This window comes from Fistularia commersonii, chromosome 11, assembly GCF_037954325.1.
Source record: "Fistularia commersonii isolate RoL2024-O1a breed Wild chromosome 11, RoL_Fcom_v1.0, whole genome shotgun sequence".
Taxonomy (NCBI): domain Eukaryota; kingdom Metazoa; phylum Chordata; class Actinopteri; order Syngnathiformes; family Fistulariidae; genus Fistularia; species Fistularia commersonii.
Genome location: NC_141294.1, coordinates 307,241 through 332,004, shown reverse-complemented (window position 1 = coordinate 332,004; position 24,764 = coordinate 307,241). Strand labels below are relative to the sequence as shown.

General features: G+C 53.0%; 1 protein-coding gene across 9 annotated transcripts in view; it reads left to right on the top strand.

Annotated features, from left to right (window-relative positions):
• The first annotated feature begins 328 nt into the window (after positions 1 to 328).
• The window catches only part of LOC147229160 (focal adhesion kinase 1-like), a 55,798-nt gene continuing 31,362 nt past the window's right edge, over positions 329 to 24,764 (top strand). For 7 of the 9 annotated variants that reach the window (XM_086155986.1, XM_086155988.1, XM_086155983.1 and 4 more), the window contains exons 1-11: positions 329 to 483; positions 11,477 to 11,503; positions 19,377 to 19,645; positions 19,735 to 19,901; positions 22,772 to 22,859; positions 22,967 to 23,046; positions 23,136 to 23,198; positions 23,285 to 23,339; positions 23,573 to 23,713; positions 23,887 to 23,964; positions 24,306 to 24,413. In XM_086155986.1, the coding sequence (XP_086012112.1) occupies positions 19,418 to 19,645; positions 19,735 to 19,901; positions 22,772 to 22,859; positions 22,967 to 23,046; positions 23,136 to 23,198; positions 23,285 to 23,339; positions 23,573 to 23,713; positions 23,887 to 23,964; positions 24,306 to 24,413 (1,008 nt within the window). In that variant the 5' untranslated portion in view covers positions 329 to 483; positions 11,477 to 11,503; positions 19,377 to 19,417. Of the gene's footprint in view, positions 484 to 11,476; positions 11,504 to 15,460; positions 15,534 to 19,376; positions 19,646 to 19,734; positions 19,902 to 22,771; positions 22,860 to 22,966; positions 23,047 to 23,135; positions 23,199 to 23,284; positions 23,340 to 23,572; positions 23,714 to 23,886; positions 23,965 to 24,305; positions 24,414 to 24,764 lie in introns of those variants that run through there. The other 2 variants (XM_086155985.1, XM_086155990.1) reach the window with 2 other exon arrangements.

Below are 24,764 nucleotides of genomic sequence, written 5' to 3'. Positions count from 1 at the left end.
CACCATTTCTCAGCGGCACTTTGATTCCGGACGGGATGGAGACCCGTCATGCGTGACATCATTGCAAAAGAAATCAGTGCAAAGGCATCCGACGCGCCGGTCCGTGTTCGTGTCGCGCGGCTCCGGTTCCTCCGGCGGCTCCGGTTCCTCCGGCGGCGCCCCTCCCCCTCCTCCCCCCGCCAGCTGCAGCCATGTTGGGAGGGCTCCGGCTCGGGCTCGGGCTGTAGCCGCGGCTGCGTCGGAGCTAACAGCTAGCAGCGGAGCCGGAGCTAACAGCTAGCGTCAGTGACGGCGGCGGCCGGGAACGGCGCTGTTGTGGACCAAACCCAGGCGGGGGGGACAGGGACCCACGGCGGGCGGACGCAGCCAGCGAGCCGGCTCGCAAGATCACCGGACTCGGGGGCGGCGGTCAAACACGCCGGCCGGGAGCGGAGGCCGGTGAGCGGGAATAGGCGCGGCCGGGCTCCGGGGGCCTCGAAGCGGGTGAGTATCGACCCTCTCGCGGGCGGGCAGACCGGGAACAACCGCCGCTAGCTCGGCGGCGGCTAGCTTAGCATTAAAGGGGGGTCACACACACACACAGACAATGGGGTTAACAACAACAACGCCGCGCGCTGCCTCTACCTTTAGACAGTTTTACGATCATTTATTTAGAAATGCGATGGAGTGTGTGTGTGTGTGTGTGTGTGTGTGTGTGTGTGTGTGTGTGTGTGTGTGTGTGTGTGTGTGTGTGTGTTTGTATGTATGTATGATTGTATGTGTATGTGTGTGTGTTTGTGTGTGTATGAATGTATGAGTGTGCGTTGGCGCGCGTGTACGTGTGTGTGTGTGTGTGTGTGTGAGGAGACGCTGGTCATCTGTGTCACGGCCCAGTCATTTGTATTCCTAGCAGCCGGCGCTGCGGTGGCCGAAGGCTCCCTCTGGTTCCCCGGCTCCGGGGGTGCAAAGGTCCTCGCCGTGTCTTCAGGAGGACGGGGTGTTGGATCAGTGACCGGCAGCGCTCGGCCGATGGCTCGCTCTCCATCCCAAAATACTTCTCCCTTTGGTTTTTGCATCATCCGCTCACGCGGGTGAAGAGCGCCCCTCACACACCGGCCTCCTCCACACCGGGCGTCTTTCTGCGTGGAATCCGACCCCGACGAGCGTCCTCATGATTTGCCCAATCAGGGGCGAAGACGACACCCGCCTCAAGTCGGTCAGTCAAAGCGGGCCAAAACCCGCGGGCGGATTTTGACCGATCCACGCGGCGGGTTCGGTATCAATCGATCGGCGGAGAGATCTCACCCGCCGGCGTTCTCACGACGGCGGTCTCGTTCCCACGGGGGACGCGGGAGTTTCGGCGTGGACGTCATCGAACATCTGGTTAATGTTTGCCACCCCGTCGGCCGAGGCGTGAATCCCCGCCTCGGCCGACGTTTATGCCCAAGTAAAAGATCGAAAGCGCTTTAACTGGCGTCGCCGGTGTTGAATGGAGCTGGCGTGCACAGACTGCACGTGCGCCCGGCCAGAGATGGCGAGGCGCTCTCTCTCCCGCCTCCTCTGTCGCTTCCTCTCGCATTTCCTCCGCTAATCTGATGAGGCGCGGTCGGCCAGAGCGCCGTCGGCCACGCCGGCTCCATCTTCACACCTGTCCGTTTCCCTCGGAAGTGCGATAAAGACGGGGCGCTCGGATGAAACCGGAGCAACGGGGTGGAATAAGAGCCGTGCAGCCGCCGCGTCACGCGACTCGGCCCCAGGTGCGCCGACGGGGAAGCGATCGGTGGGCGTGTCTTCTGCCTCCGCCTGTGTGACAGCGGCCAAACTAGGAAGTGGAGAGGAGAGACAAAGTCTCGCAGGTTCAGGTGAGAGGTCGGTTCCTCTGCCTACCGTCTGCCAGCATGCAGTTCTGGGACTTCCTGAGCTGCACCAACGGAGGTATGTTAGCGTGTCGTCGGACGATGGCCTCGGGGATTGTTTTTTTTCTTTCTTTTTCTTCTCTGAGGACTCGCTCGCGTGGGTTCTCTGCGCGAGGCAGGCACAGAGGGTCTGGAATTTGCGCCGTTCGCCGCCGTGCAAGCGGTTGCATGTGGAAAACCCTCGCAGACAGGTAGAGTGCCGAGCGCAAACAAGCCCCGAGCGGCGCCTTCCCTCCCCGTAGCCTCGAGTGGTACGCTCGCTTCGGCGTGTTTTGACAAACGTCAGCGAGCGCGGCGTGTCTATCCGGATGTTTTGGATCCTCGTGAGAGCCGTGTCCGAAACGCCACCCCGTATTCGGACCTGTTTACCTGCCCGAGTCATTATTTACTCCGGCGGATGTTTAGCAGCGTACAAACCCGGGCTCTAACAGACATTTCTCACACGCCCATTACGACGACCGCATCCGCTACGGTCATTAATATTCCGAGTTTTACCGTCGGTAGTTTCCGACGACTTGTTTCTGTCACACTCGGTGCCGCCGTGGTAATGCCCGTGATAAAAGATGGTTCCTGCTGCCGCTTATTCATAGCTGTCAGCCGGACAGAAGAGAGAGACCTCATTTATCGGTCGGTTAGCTGGACGCTCCTCTCCATCCAAATGTACTTTCGCACTGGGGGGAAAAAAGAAGTTTGCATATTTTTAACTCCCGTCTATGATTATTTGAAGGCGAACGGCGTGGAATCCTGGCTCTCTCGGGCAGTCGCGCCTGGTCAGACCAGCGACGAAAAGGAGCCCGTAGAAATGCGTTTTAAACAACCGCAGGGCGCAGCTATCAAATGTCACTTTTCTTGTCCGCAGAGTTACAGTCGGGCCTGCAGCTGACAGGACAGAACAAACAAACTGCACGGCTGGAAGTCGATATTTGGGCTGAAGTTTGAAGCTAAAAGGAGCGAGCGTTCAGACGTCTGCGTCCGTGGAGATTGTCGGATTGTGCCGGAGTTGCCTTTCGAGGGACTCGGGTTGGGGGGGTCCAATGCCCAACCTATGGAAATAAAATCCCACCCTTTGAGCGTGTGTGTGTGTGTGTGTGTGTGTGTGTGTGTGTGTGTGTGTGTGTGTGTGTGTGTGTGTGCGCGCTCACCATCTTTGAATGATGCAGCGCTGCTGGTGGTTTTTAGTTGTGTTCACTCATGCCCTGTGGTTACCGCTCCGTGTTGTATTTCCAGCGTCCGTCCCGTGGCCCGCGGCAGGCTTTTCTCAGCATGTGCTCAGGGCCGAGGTGGAGATTGTCGACGCTCTGTGTCACAGTCTTCCTACGTGTTGGCCAATAAAAGTTAGCAAGAGGCGTCCGGCGTAGTTTAATGGTGTCACGAGCGGTTCATGCCGTCCCGAACCCGTCACGGCTTCCTGTTCCAAAGTTTCAGCGCTGTGCGAAGCTGGATCTTGACCATATTTGAACCCTTGGCAGCGGCTCCGACTCCTGACAGCGAGCCGTCAGCAGGGAAGTAGTGAAAGTGCAACACGTGCTTCTGCCGTGTCGACGTGCGTTTCCCTTATTTGCGCCCGTCGGTCACTGGAGCGGCGAACTTATTCCACGTGGTCGTCAGTCTCAGGCGCGTCTGCTGTTTTTAAGGTTATTGAGGATTATGGTCCTAAATCTGAACGCGAGGGGTTGAACTTTTACGCAAAGTATTTGGAGGAAGTTCCCAATCCAAGTCCTTGTGGGACTTCGGTGGGTCCCGGCTCATTGTGATGCAGGTGCCTGAGACGCGAGATGCCGCTGACTACTTTCCCCGTCGTTCGCCGGACTCGGCCGTGATCCAATCGTCAGGATCGGCTCAGGACGTCTCCGCTCCCCTGTGGCGACGTCACCGCCAGGCTGTGCACCGCCGGGGCGAGGGGGGGGGGGGTCTGTTTCACAATCAGTGAAACACCTGCCTCCTAAATTCCTTAATGCCTCATCATTTGTTTATGTACACAAATCACATGTCGGGCTCTCATCTTGGTATTCATCACAGCGGCCTGCCTCGCTACAAGGAAGCCCCTCTGGGCAAGTCTTGGCAGCCATCTTGGAAACACCCACAATAATTCTATCATATAACAAGGCCGGGCTCCTCTTCTGTGGGTGTCGACGGAGCCGGGGCGGCACGTTCGTCTGCCAGCGGGTCACAAAACCTGGACGGATCCAATTTTGGGGAAGGAAGATGTAAAATTAAGAATAACAGGTTTTCACAGAGAGTCCTGCACCAAACACTGCCAGATGATCCAGCCAGCATTTTTGTCCAGCTGGTATTTACATTCAACAACTTGTCGATTAGTGTGTGTGTGTGTGTGTGCGTGTGCGTGTGTGTGAGCAGACTCTGTTTCTATGCTTTAGGGTGTTTTCACGGTGTGGGCTCATCATGTATGTGTTCAGTCCGAGGCAAACCTTCCCTGCAGCGCGGCCAACAGGAGGATTGTGAATCCAACCCCTTCCCTTCACCCTGATGTGTCTCCTGGTGTTAGTGTCTTCATGGGCCGTGGTGTCGGAGGCCCATCACGCCTGCCTCACAGATATGTGTTTATAGAGGGCTCTGGAAGTCTTACGTAAAACGGACGTCTCGATCAAAATGAGCCGAGTAATACGATTGCTTCTAGAACAAGTGTCATCGATGATAAAGTGAGATCAAGCATCAGTGTTTGTGTATGTAATATTTATTCAATTATTCAATTATTCATTTATTCATGCATTCATTCATTCATTCGTTATCAGTACCACCGATGCTGCTGTCAGGGTTGCAGGGGGAGCTGGACGCCAGTCCGTCACACGCCTGGGCAGTTCAGGGGTTCATATGAGCGTCCTGCACTGAAACTGGACCAAACATACTAAAACCTACTGCCTGTCCAAATCCAACCTGGGACGTCTTGCTCAAACCATTGTATTACTGTATATATTCTATATACATGTATATAGGTAATATACACGTATATAGAATATATGTATACGTGTATATATTCTATACATGTACATATATGTAAACATATGTGTGTGTGTGTGTGTGTGTATATATATATATATATATATATATATATATTTAATTTTTATAATAATAATCATTGTTTATATGTAAAATTGGATGATGCCCCTAAATGAGTGTAACTCCTCGGCCCACAAGCAAGCGATAGTTATTCAGATGCCTTGTTGGACTTCCTCGTCTGTCGAATGTTATATCGTTGCTCCATTTATTCATTGGTTTCAAGAACACTTCACGTGTCAAACATCGAAACGATCGAATACTTGAATGATATTTGTGCGATTAGTGTTTAGGTGGGTGGTTATTAGTAATCTTCCTCTTCGACGGTGACCGTAGACCTGGTCAGGATGGCCTCCTTGAATGTAATTTCCAATAGCAGGTGCGAGATTGCTATAGAGTTGAATTTAAGTATCCACATTTTTCATCTTCAGTTTAATTCAGGGAAACACGACAAGCGCCGGAGAAGTTATTTAGACAAATGAGCGCTGTGATCAATGTGGGTTCTTTCTTCTTTAGACTACCGCATAAGAATATGGAAATAGAACGGGGTTCACAATGAGGTGGTTGAGATTAGAGCGGCGCGGCACTCGGCATTAGAAATTACATTTCCAGGAACAGTGAGTGAGAACAAGCCTGGAACAGATGTGAGGGGTTTTTACATACTTCATAAAGGATTTGTAATATGTCCCGCCGACATCTGCGCTGCCGTGCATTATGTCTCCACTGTCGCGCAGTTTAACGGGGGGGGGGGGCTTCCAGGATTTGGCTTTTCTCTGGACCGAGTCGTGAAGATTAATTAACAAGGCGCTCTCAGCTGGCAACGTGAAAGGCCCCCTGTGCGTCTCATCAAACGGTCAACGGCGTTGGCCGGAATTCAAACACCGGCCGCCCTGATATGTCATCTCTGCAGAGTTAATCTCCTGGCTGACGTGCAGCGGCGCCTTCCGTCGCTCGGCCCCAAAGCCGGAGCCCCGTGTTAACTGTGGCTCTCTGTTTTCTGATCCCGGTAGGCGGGAGATGGAGAAAAGAGCATGAAGTGTGTGTGTGTGTGGGAGTGCAATGTGTTTATGCAAAGTGAAAATGTTTGAAGCCGTCCGAGGGTGACGGATGGCCCGGCGCTGTCTTAAATAAGCTCTCCTACTTATGGGGTCATTATTTGTGGATCTTAAAAAGAGGTCATAGATGGTGATGGTGAAGAGGTTTGTTTGAGATATGTAGAGGCGCTGAAGTAAGAGATTTCATATTTCTGTCTGGCGCTCGGAACATATAATAACATCGCACCGGCAGATTTGAGAGGAAATCTATGGGCTACGGCACTCGGGGTTGTATTTTATGTGTATATTTCTTGCACCGGGAAACATTCCAAGGATTTCCTGATGCTTCCGCCATCTTCACTGAACGCTCCACAATTTTATTTTACTTTTCTTAATAACATCCTACTTGTTTTCAACATTTTGGGGCAAAATTCTCCCACAAACAAATCGGATTACGCGCTTAGAGGAAATTAAGCGAGCCTTCAGAGCGCACGCACACACACACACACACACACACACACACACACACCGGGCGGCAATGAATCAGACCCAGCAGAATTGATTTATTGTGTAGTTTTTGAGCTCACAAAATAATACCCCGTGTTCACACAGGCGCGTGGCCGTAGAAGGGACCCCACGCCGGGCTCCTGCAGTGTTGGGCCCCTGAGACGGGCCGCCGCCCCGTCAAGCATACTTGAAGGTTCAGGGTCCACGCTAGGTTTTGTTACATGGTCAGTTACTCGCTGCTTGTAAAATTAGGAGTAATGGATGGTCAGCGAGACGTCCATGGAATGATCTCCCCTCGATGGCGGTCCCATGATGTTTCAACAGGCGTTATAATGTCGATTTTAAGAGGGATTTTTAAGTGTTTGACGTACTGTCCTGCACCTGGCGCCCCTGGGATGCTCTTTCTTTTGAGTTTCCATGGACTCATTCCTCCATTTCAGAGTGCAACAGAACCCGGGCTTTCCAACCCCCCCGATCACTAACAAATCAACCAGCGATCAGTTTTAGATCATGTTTTGAATCCAGATGCAAACAAGCCTCAGTGCACAAACACACAAAACAGTTTTTGTGCTTTTTTTTTCAGTAAGCTAGCCCTCATCATGGCTCCCCAAAAAGTTCAAAGTGCTCGTCCTCGTGGTATTAAGAAAAGTTCAGAATCAGTCAGTCAAACATGAGAGCGTGTTCATTTCCGACACGGCTCGGCCGACCGTCTGTACGATCCCGAAGAGCGAAGATGCGCTTAAGAGGAGCGGCTACGCTAACGGAGCAAAGGTCTCAAGTCTGGGTAGTTTGGATGAATGACACACAGCTAGCTGGAGGTAGCGTTAGCGGAGGTCTCGTGCGTGAGGAGGCTTTACTTTTGCCGATATAGTGAAGGAAACGGCGAGTACAAAGAGAAAAAGAACACCAGAGGCAAAGTCATCTTTAATTCTGGTCTGTATTTTGCCACAAATAAACCTATAAAAAGTTTCACAGAGTACAAACTGGAGGCTGGGGAACCGACCAATGGGATTTACATGGATTTCAACGGGACAAACGGGTTCGAATGAAATTGGAAAGCCGAGGTTCTGCTGTCTTCTATTGTTGCACGTGAAGAAAGTGGACACGATAACGGGGCGATATCCAGACCGTGTTGTTATTCGGTCGAAAATAATTTGCGTGTTTTGAATAGCGGATGCTGTTCGTGAAACGGCGAACTCGGTTCCCTTCAGCTCAGCCTAACGTCGACTATCCTCCGTGATTCGTACGCGCTGCTCAAACCGTAGCCCTGTGAAGGACTGCCGTAATTGCCTCCATTATACAACAGTAACGATCTTGTCATACTTGAAATCAGGAGGGCTCTCAGCTCTCAGCAAATTAGGGAGCTAATATTTGCCGCTTCCTGTGATTCTAATTTTGTATAATGAGCCCTTGAGCGGGCGGCGTGTCGCCTCGTGTGGAGTCTTAGCTTTCCCGGGCAGCCGTGTTCATTTTGTTTCCCTTTCAAAGGAAACGTGGGATAACCCTCCGGGTAACACCCTGCTCACTTTGCTCACTTGCACCGAGCAAAGGAACCAATCGATCTTCCTCGCGCCTCATAAAGAAAGTCAAACGGTCGAACCGGGAGAAGGAGGCGGTCGTACGCCTTTTTTTTGTCGCGCTGCTCTACTGGTCGGGGCCACGGGGTCGTGTCAGATATCAACAAGTAAAACAATGTAGGTCAAGATGACCACCTGAGCCGCAGTGATGAAGGAAGAAGAGCAGGCTCGAGAGCTGGGTACGCCAGATGAAATCCAGACTCTCTCTTTTAAGCACATTTATTTGGCAAAAGCCTTCCCCATAATGTGTAGGAGCAATCAGTGCCTTGACAGCCCTCTAACAACTGCTCCCCGGCGGTGTGTTTTTGTGGTCGCCGCCTCTGATGCCGTCTCGCTCTTTCTTTTTTCCCTCTCCCTCTCGCCGCTTCAAACACGTTTGTTGTTGATATTTTTATTTTATGTTCCATGACTCATGGCCACATATTTCTGCTCTGCATCTCCTCCGTGGCCGCCGGCCGCCTTTACCTCCCTCCCTCCGGTCCCACGGCTCCTCTGCGTCTTTGTGTCCGCGGCTCTGCTTACGCCCAGGCCGACTTCTGCCGGGGAAACGTCGGCGAACCCCCTCCGTCCGTCCGTCCGACTATATCACACCGCCGGTCGGAAGATTCGGCCAGAGTATGTGGCGTCCGTCCTGCGGACCCTGAGATGAACCTTTGAGAATAAGGTCGCAAGGGCTTATCATGACGAACGCTACGTAACGACGCAAAAGGTCCAAAACTGTAACGGAGAGTGGGGAAACTTCACACCTGCCGTCCACCTGATTCATCGAGACGTCTGGCAGAATATTTTAATTCTGCGAGATCAGACGGAGATGAAGGGCACAACGGGGAGGTGTGTTTCCTCTGTCGGTGCTCTGCTCCGCAGGACCTCAGGGGGTCCTGGAGGGACGGAGTGTGGCAACGTACAGTTGGTCCACAGTAAGTTTGGGAGCGTGGCGGACGTGACCTCCGTCCTTCCAATCAGAAAGCTGGCGGTGAGATTCCCGGCTCCCCCCGCCTGCATGTGGAAGCGTCCTCGGACGAATGTCGCTCCCGGTGGACTGGTCAGCGCCATCGTCATGGGAACGGGAATGTACTTTTGAATGGACTTTGAAACCCCGCGTACTCACCGAGATTAGCCGATCTGTCGGCCGATGTGCGCCGATTGTCACGCGCACTCACGTATGGAAGTCCGCGGCAGGTTTGTTTGTTCGAAGCCGAAGCGCGGGAGAATGTCGGTGGTTAATTGAGCTCCACGACAGAAAGGTTCTTTCACTCCGGACAGCCAGAATGTTGTCACAGGAGACCATGTAAGGTCATCGGCCCGACGGGTCGGCAACCATCAGTCCATTAGATTTCTTCTCTGCCTCTTGATTTCTCTTCTATCAGACTCCTGTCACAACGCAGGAAACCTTTGCATTTCAACACGTTCTGGCATCGAAGGCAATTATCCCTGGTCGTCCGATTCACGGGCCGCTCGCCCTCTCAGACGGATTGCATTGCACCGCCAGTTTCAGAGAAAAACAACAGATATTCGCATTTTAGTATCCGCAGACAGCATATGTTGGATTCTGTTGTTCTTGTGGAGGAGTGCAAATGAACTTGACGCGTTACAGCTACGCATTTCTCCTCCGAAGAGAAAGCTGCAAAGGTTTTCTGTACTTCTTAACGTGACTGGGGACGAACGCCACGTTTCAGCAGGCTTCACGCCCGTTGCTAAGCAACACAAGTTGGGATTTCATTGGTGAACTTGCTCTGTTTTTTTTGAGAGAGAGAGAGAGAGAGAGAGAGAGAGAGAGAGAGAGAGAGAGAGAGAGAGAGAGAGAGAGAGAGAGAGAGAGAGAGAGAGAGAGAGAGAGAGAGAGAGAGAGAGAGAGAGAGAGAGAGAGAGAGAGAGAGAGAGAGAGAGAGAGAGAGAGAGAGAGAGAGAGAGAGAGAGAGAGTGTGTGTGTGTGTGTGTGTGTGTGTGTGTGTGTGTGTGTGTGTGTGTGTGTGTGTGTGTGTGTGTGTGTGTGTGTGTGTGTGTGTGTGTGTGTGTGTGTGTGTGTGTGTGTGTGTGTGTGTGTGTGTGTGTGTGAGCAGCGGTAAGCAATTTTTAGAGGTCAGTGAGTAAGATTGTTACATCATGACAGAGCACATTAAATTCTGCCAAGTCATGATTCATGCCTCATGCCTGGTTCCAGCCCATAATCAGGTCCTCCCGATGCTCTCGCTGCCTCTCGCGTGTCGAGCCGTCAGACGTGACAGTCACTCAGAGGGAAAGCCACTCTTTTTGTGTAAGTAAACCGGCCACTGGAATCATTTCGGCGGCTTTGCGTCCTTCGCTTCATTCTTACTGGCCGCATATTTGGATTTATCCGTTATCTAATTGCTCTTAAGTAACAGGGTTACATTTATGGGTTGGCCTGATCTTTCAAACCCTGCTCTCTCTGGGCCTCGAGCCCGCGCACAGTCAGCGCACATGACCGGTCCACGATGTATAAAACCTACCGCGGCAACACAGAGCGGCCCCTCAGCATCACCTTGGAGACCCGGATAACGGATTCGTACGAATCGCTCTCTGCACGCGGCTGCATCCCGTTTTATCCTGCCGTCTTCTGCTGTCCGTCTCATCAGATGATGAGTTCCCCGTGAAGCCAGGCTTATGTGTCGTCACACGTCATTAATCACGACCTCGTCCCGTCCAGGCGAGTCAGCGCGTCTAACTCGGCGGCAACTCGCTAAATATAATTGGGAGTTGAGTAAATTTTTATCGCTGACAGGTTTGTTTATCCTGCCGCAACGTGTCCGGACAGATTCCGGAAGAGAAATGACGCTATTTTCTGGGGAATCTTAACACGTAGAGGAAACGAACGCTATTCCCCATCAATCGGAGATGACGAGTAGAAGAGGTGGGAGGGAGTGGATGCACAGCTGGGGCGTAAAAGTGCTGCAGCGATCGCAGCACATCTGCGCCGTAAGGCGCTAAAGGGGGCACAGGACACACTCACACACTCACACACTCGTACACTACCTTCTCCGGTGAACTCCATCTTCCCCACCTGCAACGTGTGTGTTAGACAGCTAATTACGGCTTGGAGACCCACGCACCCACGGGTGACCAGGAAGCTCCACGCATTCCCGGCTCGGCCGAATGTAAGGGGACGAGGGGCCGGACGGGGCGCCATCACACAGCTTTGATATCTGGGTGCGCCGCCTGTGGTTTTTGAGCCGGCGGAGGAGGATTCCCTTCAACGGGAGGTCGGCGGTTGGATTCCACGGAGCCCCGTGGCCTTCTGGCTGCTCCGCGTGAACATCTGAACCACTGCGGCGCTATCTACGCGAAGACCGTTGATGGACCTCGGTCACTAATAGTGCACTGTTTGATTTAACTCTCCGTTTCTCACCGACACTGAATTTCAGGATATATTTTAAAGTCTAATTATTTTTTCTCCTCCTCCCCCTCCTTCCCCCACCCTGCTGTGTTTCAGATATTTCCAGGATATCTTACTATGCCGGTGAGTAAGACCTTCAAGAATTCATTTCACAATCGAATGCAGATTCACTTTGTCTCTGATTACTTTCACACACACCCACACAAACACGTTCTGTCTCTCTCACACACACACAAACACGGTCTCATTCACTCACACACACACACACACACACACGACGGTATAACAATGATTTCATCAGGCGCTGTGCTGCACTCCATCAGCGGGCCTGGATGAGATCATGACTTCACTTCCAACAACAGATCAGACAGAAGAGCGGCCGGCCGAGCGAGACGGCTTTGAATACTTTCCACGCTGAACTCAAACGCTCAACTTCATAATGATCATCCATCACATCTTATCAACCGAGAAAAGCATTTTCTGCCGCGTCTCATCGGGCCTTCCTTCTGCTGCGTGTCCTCACTTGGCAGAGCGAGTCTCCAGTCAGAGGGTTGGCGGTTTGATTCCCGACTCCTTCTCCCTGTGTGAGCGTGTGTGTGTGTGTGTGTGTGTGTGTGTGTGTGTGTGTGTGTGTGTGTGTGTGTGCGCATCCAGTGTAAAGCGCTGCAAACCTGCTTTACAAGCAGTGAGCATTTTACGATGGATGAAGATGAAGCTGGCTTTGGGCTCCATGAACAACAAATGCCACTTGTGTTTCCCATGTCAGCCATTTTTCAAGAAGATCCTGACCTTTCAGATGCTGCATATCTGCACACCTCTGCCGGGCTTAGATTCTGTCTTTGTAAAATCAGTCTGAGACTCGGCTGCGACTAAAAACTTTACAAACTAGTCTTTCATTGTGATAGCATGTGTGAGATGATCATTTTCCACCCGTCTTTTCAAAGTCTTCAGATGTCCGGGCAGCTTTAGAAACAGATGAACAGCCGGCAAAGACACAAAAAGCAAAAATATGTTTCAAGCAATCAATCCATCAATCGACTTCACTTCGAAGGCATTAAAAGTGCAGGAAGTTCCTGCGAAATCAGCACCCGTCAATGAAACGGCGGCCGAAGGCTTGGGAGTCGGAGTGTTTTTGGAGGGTTTTTCCAGAAGGCGCTGATCTTTTGCAACCATCTGCAGGAGGAGGAGGGAGCGGCCGTCCGACTCCACAAGTACTATTTGGAAATGATCAAATAGGTTTATCTGCTTTCCCAGCAGGCTGGACGCCAAAGCCGTCTAAATGTCTCTGTCTCTGATGTTCCACCGGCCGGCGCCTCGGCCCTCCCGCCGTTTCCCGTGGATCATGGATTTGAGCGCCATCAAAACGCGGCACGAATATCTTACGAACGCATTTCCCGGGCGTTTTAGAAACCCGGGCTCTTGATGTCAGGCACGTTTTCGTATGTGGGATCCAGCGGCGGCCGGCGGGCTCGCCACCTACTTAGTCTCACCCAGAAGTAAAAGCTTCCCCGGTCCTGTTCCGCCGGTCACTCCGGATCACTGCCCCACCAAGGATACTTCTGCCAGCTTCAGGACATCTAACTTCACCTCGAAGATGGAGATGAACGCAAGTTGCCACTGACTCCCAAGTGTGATCGGGTCCTTGTGAAGGCCTTGCCGGAGTCCTTGGGGCGAGGCAGGGGGCAGCAGAGGCCCGCCGCTGCAGGAGAACGTCTCAGACAGAAGCCATGTAACAAAGAATTCTCAGCGTCCTACGCGAGTCAGAGAGAGAGAGAGAGAGAGAGACTGCGACGTATGTTTTTCGTGCCGCCGCCGTCCCGTCCCGTCCCAGAGAGAAGCGCCTCCGTGTGCACTTTGCTGGTCTGACCGCTGTTTCTTTTAAAACTGGAGTAATAGAGTGCTGCGTTTGTCATGTTTGTCCGGTCAGTTTGCTGAAATACCACCTCATCAAGTCTTCATTACAATGTTTGTGTCTCTGCCTCTTCCTGTCCTCTCCTCTGACCTGCACACACACACACACACACACACACACACACACACACACACACACACACACACACACACACTCCCACCCTTCTCCATCTCTGCCTGGAAGCGAGCAGATCACCTGTTTTTTTTTTTTTTTCTCTTTGCAGCCCGGTCGGGTTGCAGCAGCTCCCTCGGAGGAGAACCGCTCAGATCAGCACACACACACACACACACACACACACACACACACACACACTCTCCTACCTGTACCGCTTTAAATCTCCCACGCATCCATGCAGCCACCGGCTTGCTAACGCGCAGGCACATGCTCTCACTTTTGCATACGTAAACCTCTTTTTCACCGGCTTACACGCATACCTTCTGCTCTACGGTCTCTCCGGCGCACTCATTTCCACCGCCATGGATATACCGCTCGTGTGTGTGTGTGTGTTTGGCTGCGGCAGTGAGACGGCAGCGATGTTGTGATCTCCAACTGAAGTTACTCCTCAGAGGGAGGCGAGAGCGGAGGACTGGTCTCCGGCCGACCCGGGATGGATTTATCAGGTCTTTCTCTGGTCTTCAGCCCACACCTTCGTCCTCGCCCTCCTTCCTCGCCTCTTTGACACTTTGTCCATTTTAACAGCACGGCTTTTTCTTTTGCTGCCGCCCTTCGCTCTTTTTCATACCTCTGTTGTCATCCCTCACACACACACACACACACACACACACACACACACACACACTGCTAACCCCTGCAGCCTCAGAGCATTGTGGGAAAGCTCGGCTTGGATGTAAAGCTCACCTTCTCCCTGGGGTCTCCCTACCTTTTGCTTTTTCTCCCACGGTCGGTATTTTCCTTCTACCCAGATGTTCATTTTGATTCCCACGTCTCCCTTTCTTTCTCAACTCCTGCGCTCTTCTGTCTCCGCCTTCATCTGTCTTTTCCTCCCGCATCGCCGGCTCTATCCATCCCTCCCTCACTACGCTCCACTTCTCTATGCCCTCTCTGCCCTACATTTCCGTCCCTTTTTGTTAGACGATGCCAGTTATGGTGTCCTCTCTCCCCTGGCGGGGCGGCTGCCTCGCGCGGACCTCGCCGAGAACCACCTGCCCGCCACGGATGCCGCCGGTTTGATGCCGTCCTTTGTTTTGCTGGGATAAAAAAAGAAGGTCGGTGCGTTGTTTGGTGACAATATACCCGATCCTGCCATCGGAGACTCCTGAGCAGGAGAAGCTGACGCTCTCTTTGAGTTTCACCTCGGCGAGCGATGAACCGGATAACAGTATTTTTGGATTGTTTATTGGACCAGGGGACGTCCCGACGCGTGGAAAGATCCCCCTCGCCAACCAGCCGGCTCGAGTCGGAAAGCGCGGAAGGAGAAATCTTCTCGGAGGATGACGCCGTGCGCCCGGCGCCGCGCCGATGAAGATGTTTAGTCGTGCCCGAAGGTCACGGCCCACGGAAGATTGAAAGAAGACCCGGACCATAAGGATGCCCCCGGGAGAGCGAGCGGCGCTTCGTTCCCGGTGTGATGATTCTTTTCCACTGGAACCCCTGCGCCCCTGGACCTAACAAGCGGACTCACTTTATCAAGGTCCAATTTAAAGGTGCTTGGTTTGGAGCCTCTCTATTAGCCGGCCTCGGACCCTGACATCTGCTCTTTGGACGCGCAGTAATAGACCGCTTCTCCTCGCAGCTTCTCCCGTTTTACCTCTGCCGAGAACTCTGACATCCAGCCTCTCCTCTCGGTTCGCCCTCCGTCTCATTAGACAAGCCGACACGCCGACAAGCCGGACCCTGATTGATTTTCTCTGGCCGTCTTGTGAGGCGGCAGGAGGTTTCACAATGGATATTTAACCCGCCGAAACCAACGACAGCCCATAAGCCATTTATACTTCTTTTTTTTTGTTTCTGTTTTGCTTCTCCTGGGCGTTTCCAACCGTATCATGGAGGAATTAGGAATTTTCCATAGCGGCTCATCAATTCGGAGACCGATACAGTCTTAAGCCCCGTCCACTTTTCACAGTTCATCCATTTGTTTTCTGGTTTGAGTTTTTTTTTTTTTTTTTTTTTTTTTGGCCAGGCCTGGAACGGCGCCTCCTGCAAAGCCCATGGAGAACAGTGGCTGCATTCCTCTTTGCTGGAGCAAAGGGGCGTGCATCTATGCGCAGCACCCCCTGCCAAGTATGTGATGGGATGGGAATCTTAGAACATAGAACACAAGCTAATGCAGTTTTACAGAATACAACATGCGCTGGGCTAATAGTTTCGCATTTACCGTCGAAACGTCGCTTCTGTCCTGTTTATTTTTGGAACTCCCGAGATGCGGCGTCTTGTGGCCGATGTTGGGAAACCCAGCCGTCTAACGTGCGAATCCTGCCGGCTTGGTGAGACAAAACATACGAGTGTGTATCGCTTTGCGGTTCTAAGCTCATCTCACGTAACGGTGCGAACGAGCCGTACGTCGCTCCCGGTGGCTTGACGCTTGGCGTTTGTGGCCAGAAGTTTCCCGGCTTTCGCTGCTGCAACCCCTCAGGAGACACACGTCTCCATGCAGATGTTCCTCCTCACACTCTGAAGCGTGGCTCGAGGGGTTATTGAACCGAAGCTGCGGCAATAGATGATCATTTTGCTTGAAAATAACAAATAGACTGGTTTGCGTTTCTGCACGAGGTGCATCTTTTTTTGTTCTTCCAAAATGCAGCGGCAGCAGAGTGAGAAGCTACACGAGGGAGGAAGAGGAAACAGTTTGAGGATGTGAGAAAGACGAGAGGGAGGAAGGAAGGGCGAGCGGTTCAATAGGACAGGAGGATCAAATGTAGATGTAAAGGAAGGAAGCGAAAGGGTTGCGATCGACAGGCGGAGATGAGGCGGCTGCAGAGGACGCCGGAGCAGAGGAGAGCGTCGGAAGCCGAGAGCCTCAAAAGAGGGACCCGACGCGCGGCTGGAATGGAGGAAAAGATGAGGATGGCGAAGAAGATGGCGAGGCTTAGGCTCCCCCAGGATTGTGCCAGTAACCCAGATAAGGGCTTGACAGGGAGAGGCGCTATCCTGCCGCCGCAGCTGCGCCTCCCGCCTCCCGCCTCCTGCCGGTGGACTGGAACCCCTCAGAGAAAGGGTTAACCCTAACCCAGGCCAGGCGGGGAGTCGCCAGGGGGCGGCCACTCCCCGCCTGGCCTGGTTGACCGGACCGCCGTCCCCCTCTTTCTCCGTGCGTGCCAGAGAGCAGGCACGTTGGAGATTTGCCGCTGTTGTGATGATCCGGAACTAATCATCATTTTCCCAGTAAAACGGTGTCGTAACTGAGCGCGTCATTTGCCTTCGAATGCGTTTTGGCGTCAATGTGTAACAAACGGTTTGGCTTAAAGTCAGAATTCTCCAGAGGGATCTGTTTTTAGAGGCCCGAGTGGGAAAGTTCAAGCCTTCAAAACCCCACAGTAACAACACAAAGGCGGCAAAAGAGATGTTACATTCCTACAAAGAAGAACCCGACTCTTTGCCGTCCATCGTGATCGTTTGATTTCTCACCGACTGCCAGGCGAAGCACCTGGCTCTTATACTCTGTCCTTTTTTTTAACAAAATCCTTCCTCCAGAGTCGGTCCGTGGCTTTGGCGGTCGCTGGGAAACCAGGCGACATTCTTCGCCTGGATGTGTGATGTAAGAGCCTTCTCGGCACACCGAGGCCGCTGTCGCTACGCCCGCTTCGCTAATCCGATTTCAATCAGCCGCGTTGAGTATTTAGGGCAGACCGACCGGTCCGGGTTTTTGTTGTTGTTGTTGATGTTATCGGTGAATATGAATCGGCCCGAGCGCCGACGCCGTGCCGCAGCAGATTGCTGACTCCATTGCGACTGCGGCGCCGTTTGTGCAAATGCTTCTATTTAAAACAAGTTGCGGCGGACTGGCCCCGATACATTTTTAATGCGCCTCGCCGAGACAGAGCGGGAGAGCGTCTCCATGGAAATCCAGACGCGCAACTCGGCCGAACGGTACCGGGTACGGCTTCCCGGAGGCGAGAGAAGTCGAGGTTCTCCAGCAAACGTTTCCGTCACGGTCGTAGCATTTATGATTTACCACCCGCGAGATTTGTCTCTGCGAGGTTCGGCGAGCCGACCGTCCCCTCGCCACACCGGTTCGCCCGATCGAAAGCACAGAATGGACTCACAGAGGAGCCGATGGCGGGATGAGAAGGGGCCTCCTTTTCAAAACAAGCTACGCGTGACGTCTGCCATGAGCCGGCCCGCCTCGCTCTGAGGACCGCTACCTTGCATGTTGTCACGCCGGGACTGAAGAGAGCGGATCCTCCGGTAGTCTCCATGGTAACGCACGCCGTGCTTTCCTCTGTTGTGACGAGACGAAATGTTTTGCGGCGAGAAAAGCCTAGAAACGCGACGGGGCGGTGAGTATTGACTACGGCGGACTCCTGAAGTGGCGGCCGAGCCAGCCGTCTTCCAGCCGGGGCGCCGGCCCGCCGTACGCGACCCGTCCTCTGGGGACCCGATGATTGAACACGTGATCGGAACAATGACGCGTTTTTTTACGTCAACATTCCAGAGGCTCAAGGTCCCTCATCCACAGTGTGGCGATTGTGCGCCGGTAGGACGAGGTGTGGGAAAGTTCCCGCAGAGAAGCGTTATCTGTCAAGGCAAACCAAAGCCCAACCCTGGGCTTACATGCCACTACTTTGGAGGCAGGAGGACCAGAGGATACGTTGTTCTAAAGTCTCAAACTCTGGCCTGTGCGTCTTGTGTTGTCATTAACAACCAGTCTACAGCGACTGCTCTTTTGAAGGGCTGTTTTCTGTCCCCCGATATGAATGAATGAATGAATGGATGAATGAATGAATCTCACCACACTGTGCCGGATAGCTTCCCATGAGTGTACGGTGTAGCTGTGTTTCGAACGATGCCTTTTAAAATCATGAATTAAGGTCTAGCTTTACTAAGATTTGTGAAAATGAATCCAGTCAGAGTGAAGTTGAAGTCTGTTGTTTGTTTTTGTTGAGTCGTGAGGTGTGAACGTCCTCTAGGTGTGAACGCTTCAGCGCTCATGTAGTTTACGGCGAGGGCCCTTTGGCAGGACTTTGGCCGCTCGCTTCATTTACGCCGTTTCCCAACAGTCCCTCGGCAGACATGAAGGCAGGGCAGTAACTCTCTCCGTCCAGGTCGGGTCGAACGCAGGAGTCTGCGAAGGAGCGTCGCCAGGATGCAGCGTTTACCTCCTGAATGCCCGCCCGGTCTCTGGCCGACGGCGGCCGCGGCCTTTCCTCAAAATCCCCCCGATGCCAATGAAGCCGGTCCCTCCTAAGAAGGGGACCTTGTGTCCGCGAGTTCTGCGGGTGACAGCGACTCATTTACCCAGCCACCGTCAAAGCGGGGCAGTGTGTTTGTGTGTTTTTGAGTGCAGGCGTGCAAACATATGTCCCGGGATCCCCTTTCCCGGCCGGGCGGTCGCCATGAATCGGGATATTCATCTCCGCTCGGCACCTCGGGCTCCCGTATTGACTTGCGCTTTTTTTTTTCCCCTTCTGGTGCACTTTGCTTATGATTATAGGGTATATTATCCACCGCCTCCACCCACTTACAGTAAGTCCGTGACCACACCAAACCTTAGAGCTGCCTACAGATCTCTGTTCATCTGGAGTTCAAAAAAAGCGGGGGGGTTACACGTCGGTCGGAAAAATCAAAAGGAGGAGTTGAGCTGGGGCGCGGAACCTTCGGTATCGAGTGGTGCTGTGGGCCGCCAGCTCCCGCCGGACGTTGGTCTCGGTGTTTGGTTCGGGAGCGGTTCCGCCGGCCTCGCAGCGGCGGGAGCGACGGGAGCGGCGAGCAGCTTGCTGCTCGCCGCTCCCGTCGCTTTCATGTTTGGTTCAAGAGACGGCCGGCGAAGGCGGCGACGATGTGAGACGACGTCTCCGCAATGGTTAAGTCGGCCGCGGTGTGTTTTACCTTGACGGGCAGGCAGTTCCTCGGTGCAAGGACGCCAGATTGTAACCGCGGCGGTGCACGTGTGCCCTCTCTCCTCAGAATATGACGGCCAGTTAGCCCCGGCTCCGTCCGACTCAGGCATGGCGTCGTCTTCCTACTTGGAGCCCAACCTCAACCACGCGGCGGCGGGAGGCTGCGGGGTCAAATCCCGAGCCGGGATGGCCGGCGGGACCGGCGTGAGCACCGGCCTGGAGCGGCCTCCGGCCTCCATGGATCGAGTGCTGAAGATCTTCCACTACTTCGAGACCAACAGCGAGCCGTGCACGTGGGCCAGTAACATCAGGCACGGAGATGCCACCGACGTCAGGGTAAGAGCCAAGATGCCCCCCCCGATGCCCCCCCGATGCCCCCCCTCCCGCCCCGCGCTCACCCTCTCCGTTCCCGCCCGACTCACCAGGGCGTGATCCAGAAGATTGCGGAGATCCACAAATTGCGCTGCGTGTCTTCTCTCGGCCTGCGTCTCACGCATCTGCACTCGGAGGCGCGTCACTGGCTGCACCCGGACCTGGGCGTGTCCCACGTCCGCGAGAAGTACGAGAAACAGCACCCCCAGGAGGAGTGGAGGTAGAACTGCGGCGCCGTCCTCGCCCTTCTTTCCGTTCTTCTCCCCCGTTCTCGCTTCCTCCCGTGTTTGAGAGCGTTTTCTAGGCTTCCCCATAGTTAAGGGATTTAAAGATGGTATCTAACTCCCTTGCATCCTTGTTAACTTGGCAAGCCCTGTCCCCACGGAGGACATCATAATACAGGTAGAATAAAATAGAATAAGGTGATTCCTGGACTTGCCGGTTTAATGCGTCCCCCGGGCGAGCCGGTAACTCTGTTTGCTCGTTTCTCAAATTAAATTCGCCCTTTAAAATGAATTGCAAGGCTATCAATCTTTGCCTTTTTCTGTTTTTAAATAAAAATAATGAACTTTAGAAATGACAAATAATGTATAGGGAAATAATCATGTGTAATAAAAGAGAACGTAAAGAAATGAATGACTTCACTCTGGAGATCAGACGACGGTGCCGGCGGAGAAGATAAGGGAGTTTTTCATTCGGCGCTCCGTCACTTAACTCGACGCTGCGATGCTAAATGTAACGTGCACCCTTTGTTAAGTTTTATGTCTAAACTCCGTTTCTGGACAAAGTGAAGCGGCTCCTTTTTAAAACCATCAAACCGCCCGTGACCGTCTTTGAGCGACGCTTCCGACGTTCCCCCACATCCCCATAAACGTCTCCTCCCTTCTCCCAGACGACGCCCTCCGTCGCCGTGTCTCACCGCCAACAACGAATCCCCCGACTCGTGTTTTGAACTTGGCGTAAAGCGGCGTCCGCCTCGGTGTCAAACACTCAACCCTCTTAACTCAGATCGCCAAAACAGCTAAGTTGATGCGCTCGTGAGTCAAGGTTCCGCTGCAGGATGGAAGAAGGGCGATAAGCGGCGTACCTCAGCATTGTTGAGGAAATAAAAGCAGGATTCCAGAAAAGGCCCGAGCAAGTGAGGCGTCCTCAGGCCCGCGTCGGCTTTGCGTCTCAAATCATAGTTTCGCCTCTAACTGGAGCTGCTGCTGCGTCTAAGATGAAAACTGCACTGCTATCGTTGGAAGGCTGCTCTTATATATTCATGGAAATTACATCCTGCAATCATAAATAATTAAAGTGCCCGGAGCAAATAAGCACCCCTGGAGGAGTGGGATCAGAAAATAGGATTCCCTGGCATTTTGTTTCTAATAGATTGGAGACGAGTCGGAGCTGTATTCTATGAAGCCAATACAAGTTTAATTGGAATGCATATTATTATTATTATTATTATTATTGTCCGTGTGACGGCTGGAGGAGGCTGAGCAGACAAGCGGAAGGCTTCCACAGGAAACTTATAATTACCGCACAGCAATTCGGCACACGGGGAAAATTCTTCTCCCTGTGATCAATTGACCCATTTTGAAAGAGAGCGATCGGGCTGATCGACGTCGATTTTCCCCGAGAACGTCAGAAGCGGGTCGGCGCCCCGAGCAGGTGATTGAATTGTTCCGAACCCCCTGGCGTTTAGATAAGAGAGAAAAAAACCCGGTAGATTGATGGCTTCTCAGGGCGTCGGTTTGACCCGGCTCCTCCCATCAGGAGGATTAAAGCGGCTGGAATAAAACGGCGTCGGAGAATCATTACGGAACAAAGGCGGGCGCTCGGCTCCCTTTTAGACTTCCACCAGAAGAGTTCTTCATTCCCCTGAACCGCCCTCCGCGCTCCTCACTCGTATCGCAAATGTGGAAAAGCAACCGGCCTGGTATTTCAAAAAAGAGATGAATCGAACTGAGGGTCTGAATGTCGTGGAATCCTCCGGAGCCCGGTGACCGGCCCGTTCTCTGCCTGGTCTGGCCTGGAGGACGTCGGAGGGAAAAGGCTCGGCCCGGAGGGCTCATCAGAACGCTGCAACCGACCTGTGATTTCCACACGCGCCTCTGCTGAGACTCCCTCGCTGTTATCGGCCGTACAGTCGGCTCCGTTCTCAGCGCAAACTTTAAAAACTTAAATATTTTTGGAAACCCAGAGTCAGATAGGAAGTCGTAGCGGACGGGCCGAGGCTGCCGAGGCTGCCGGGCCTGAAGGAGCTGCTGAAGGAGCTGCTGAAGGAGCTGCTGAAGGAGCTGCTGAAGGAGCTGCTGCAGCTGCAAGGGTGTTGTTGGAAACACAGAGGCGGCTCAGGAGAAGGACACACTGCATCCATCTCTCTCTCTCTCTGTCTCTCTCCATCTCAGGGTCTCATGTGGCGTTGGTTTCCTCCTCTCTCTTTGATTCCTCTCTCTTTCCCCTCACATCTGTGTCCTCCTTTCTCTCCTCTTCCCTCGCACTCTGTTTTCTGGCTCATTCATTATAGAACAAGGATCTTTTATTCATTGCGTTTCCAGCCTTGATTACGGCTCTTATTTGTCTTCCCTCCTGTTGCATCGCGGCGACTGGAGCTCCTCTCCGCCCCGCCGACCCATTTCCCTCCGCCGTCGTCGCCGTAATGATAAAATGTCCGGATCGCATCGCTCAGGCTCTCATTTCAGCTTCGCGGGCTCCAAAGATGGATGCCGAGCACAGCGTGACTTCCCGGACTGAACTCGTCGTCGTGCGTCTTCGTGTCGTGAAACGCTCGGACTCAAGGCGGCAATCCTGCACCTTTAGATGAGTTTTTGAGACTCTAAAAAAACCCAAACAAGGTCACGCTTATTATTTCACAATCACAATCACAAAGCGTGTGAATCCCGGTGCGTCGGGCAGAGAGTCGCAGCTCCTCCCCCTCTGGAGGAGCTGTGGACACACACATCCTGCAGCCCTGCGCCTCCACGGGTCACCGCTCTTTATTTTTATTCGGATGTTATTCAGCGACCCAAGAGGAACTCCCGATGGACTGTTCTGAGGATGTGTCTTCAGGTCCGTGTTACGACATGAACTCTCCATCCTCAGGTACGAGTTGCGGATGCGATACCTGCCCAAAGGATACCTCGCTCACTTCTCCGAAGACAAACCCTCGCTCAACTACCTCTATCACCAGGTGCGGCGGTCAGGGAGACGGAATAGAATCAGAGCAACAGTTTGCGTAGGATTTGTTCTCGAGTTGAACGGTCATTCAAACCCTGTGCTGCTCGACCCTCTCGCCAGGTAAAGAGTGACTACATGCAGCTCATATCCGACCAGGTGGATCAAGAGGTGGCTCTGAAGCTGGGCTGTTTGGAGATCAGGTGAGAGCGATGGGCACGCGAGCGTCTCCCGCGGCAACGGGCGCCCGAACACTTGAATGGACGGTGTTTGTGTGAACCTCCGTCCGCAGGCGGTTCTTCAGAGAGATGCCGGGAAACGCCCTGGACAAGAAATCGAACTACGAGCTTCTGGAGTGAGTCGCCGGCGCTTCGCTGCCGGTGCACCGTCGCAAATCTCAAAGTGGAGGTGAATGTCCTGATGCTGTTTCTCTTTTTTCAGGAAAGATGTAGGTCTAAGAAGGTTCTTCCCCAAAAGCCTGCTGGATTCTCTGAAGGTGAGACGCCGTCGCCTCGCAGATGTCAAAGGAACGCCGTTGCTTTTGGGCATGCGGTCTGGCCCGGTCCCGTTCCCCGGGAGGATCACTGACCGGCATCATGATTGGCACAGACACCATCTCCTGGCCAAACGTCTGGTTATCTGATGGTCTGGAGTTGTGCGGAAGCTGTTGTCGTCGCTCCCGGCGCGCTTTTTCGCTCTCCTTGAAAATGCTCTTTGTCCTTGGACCAGGCGAAGACTCTTCGCAAGCAGATCCAGCAGACCTTCAAGCAGTTCGCCAACCTCAACGACGAGCAGAGCATCCTCAAGTTTTTCGAGATCCTCTCGCCCATCTACTGCTTCGACAAGGAGTGCTTCAAATGCGCCTTAGGGGTAGGACGTGATTTGTGAAGGATAAATACTGAGCGGTCCGTTGCGCCCTCGGCGAGTCGTCACGGCGATCCAGCAGAGGCTTTACGTTGGACGTAGATTGCGTTGCGGGGTGACACAGTTGAAGACGCGCGGTTTTAATCTTGTTTGTCTCTCCGTCTTTCACGCCCCTCCAGTCCAGCTGGGTCATTTCAGTGGAGTTAGCCATCGGACCCGAGGAAGGAATCAGCTACCTCACAGACAAGGGCTCAACGGTGAGTCTGCAGCGGGGAAGAAAATAAAAAATCACCCGACAGGTTGATGGGTTCCCTTGCAGTTGTCCACGTGGCGCCTTTATCCTGATTATGTTTTTGTTTCAGTCACCGGTTAATTGTAATAATTCATTTCCTCTCCTGATTGCGGCCGCAGCGGCCCTGTCGGCTGGTTCCGATGTTCTCTCCCGACGCTAAAATCAAGCTAAACGCTGTAGGAAGTGCAATGTAGAAATAGTCGTGATCAAAGCGGCCTACGTGTCCTGCCGAATGCTTCATAGGGGTTTTTTAAAAAGGTGGTTTTGAAACTGTGGTTGTCTTTTTGCTTTGTGTTTTCTCCGCAGCCCACACACTTAGCTAACTTCAACCAGGTTCAGTCCATCCAGTACTCGGCGTTAGAGGAGAAGGACAGGAAAGGCATGTTGCAGCTCAACGTAGCAGGAGCTCCGGAGGTAAAAAAAAAAACAAAACACACTCAAAATACTCGAATCCCGCGACATGCACTGCACCTTGCGATTGTTTGGGAAGCCACTTTTTCCTGTTGATCGGAAAGCCGAATACTGCGACTTTTAGTTCCCGTTAAATTTCCACGGAGGGATACCGAACGGCACGCTGTGAGTCACCAGTACAAATAACTCTGTTGAAAAGAGGGATGAATCGGGATAGAAATGCTTGAACAAACTGCTGAACAGCGCGCTGATGTGTTTTCTTTAAACATTAGCAGCGCGCTTCCATTGTGGCCTAACCGACTGCCTCAAACGCAAGTGCAGCGAATGCACACGTGCACAAACACGCCGACGACG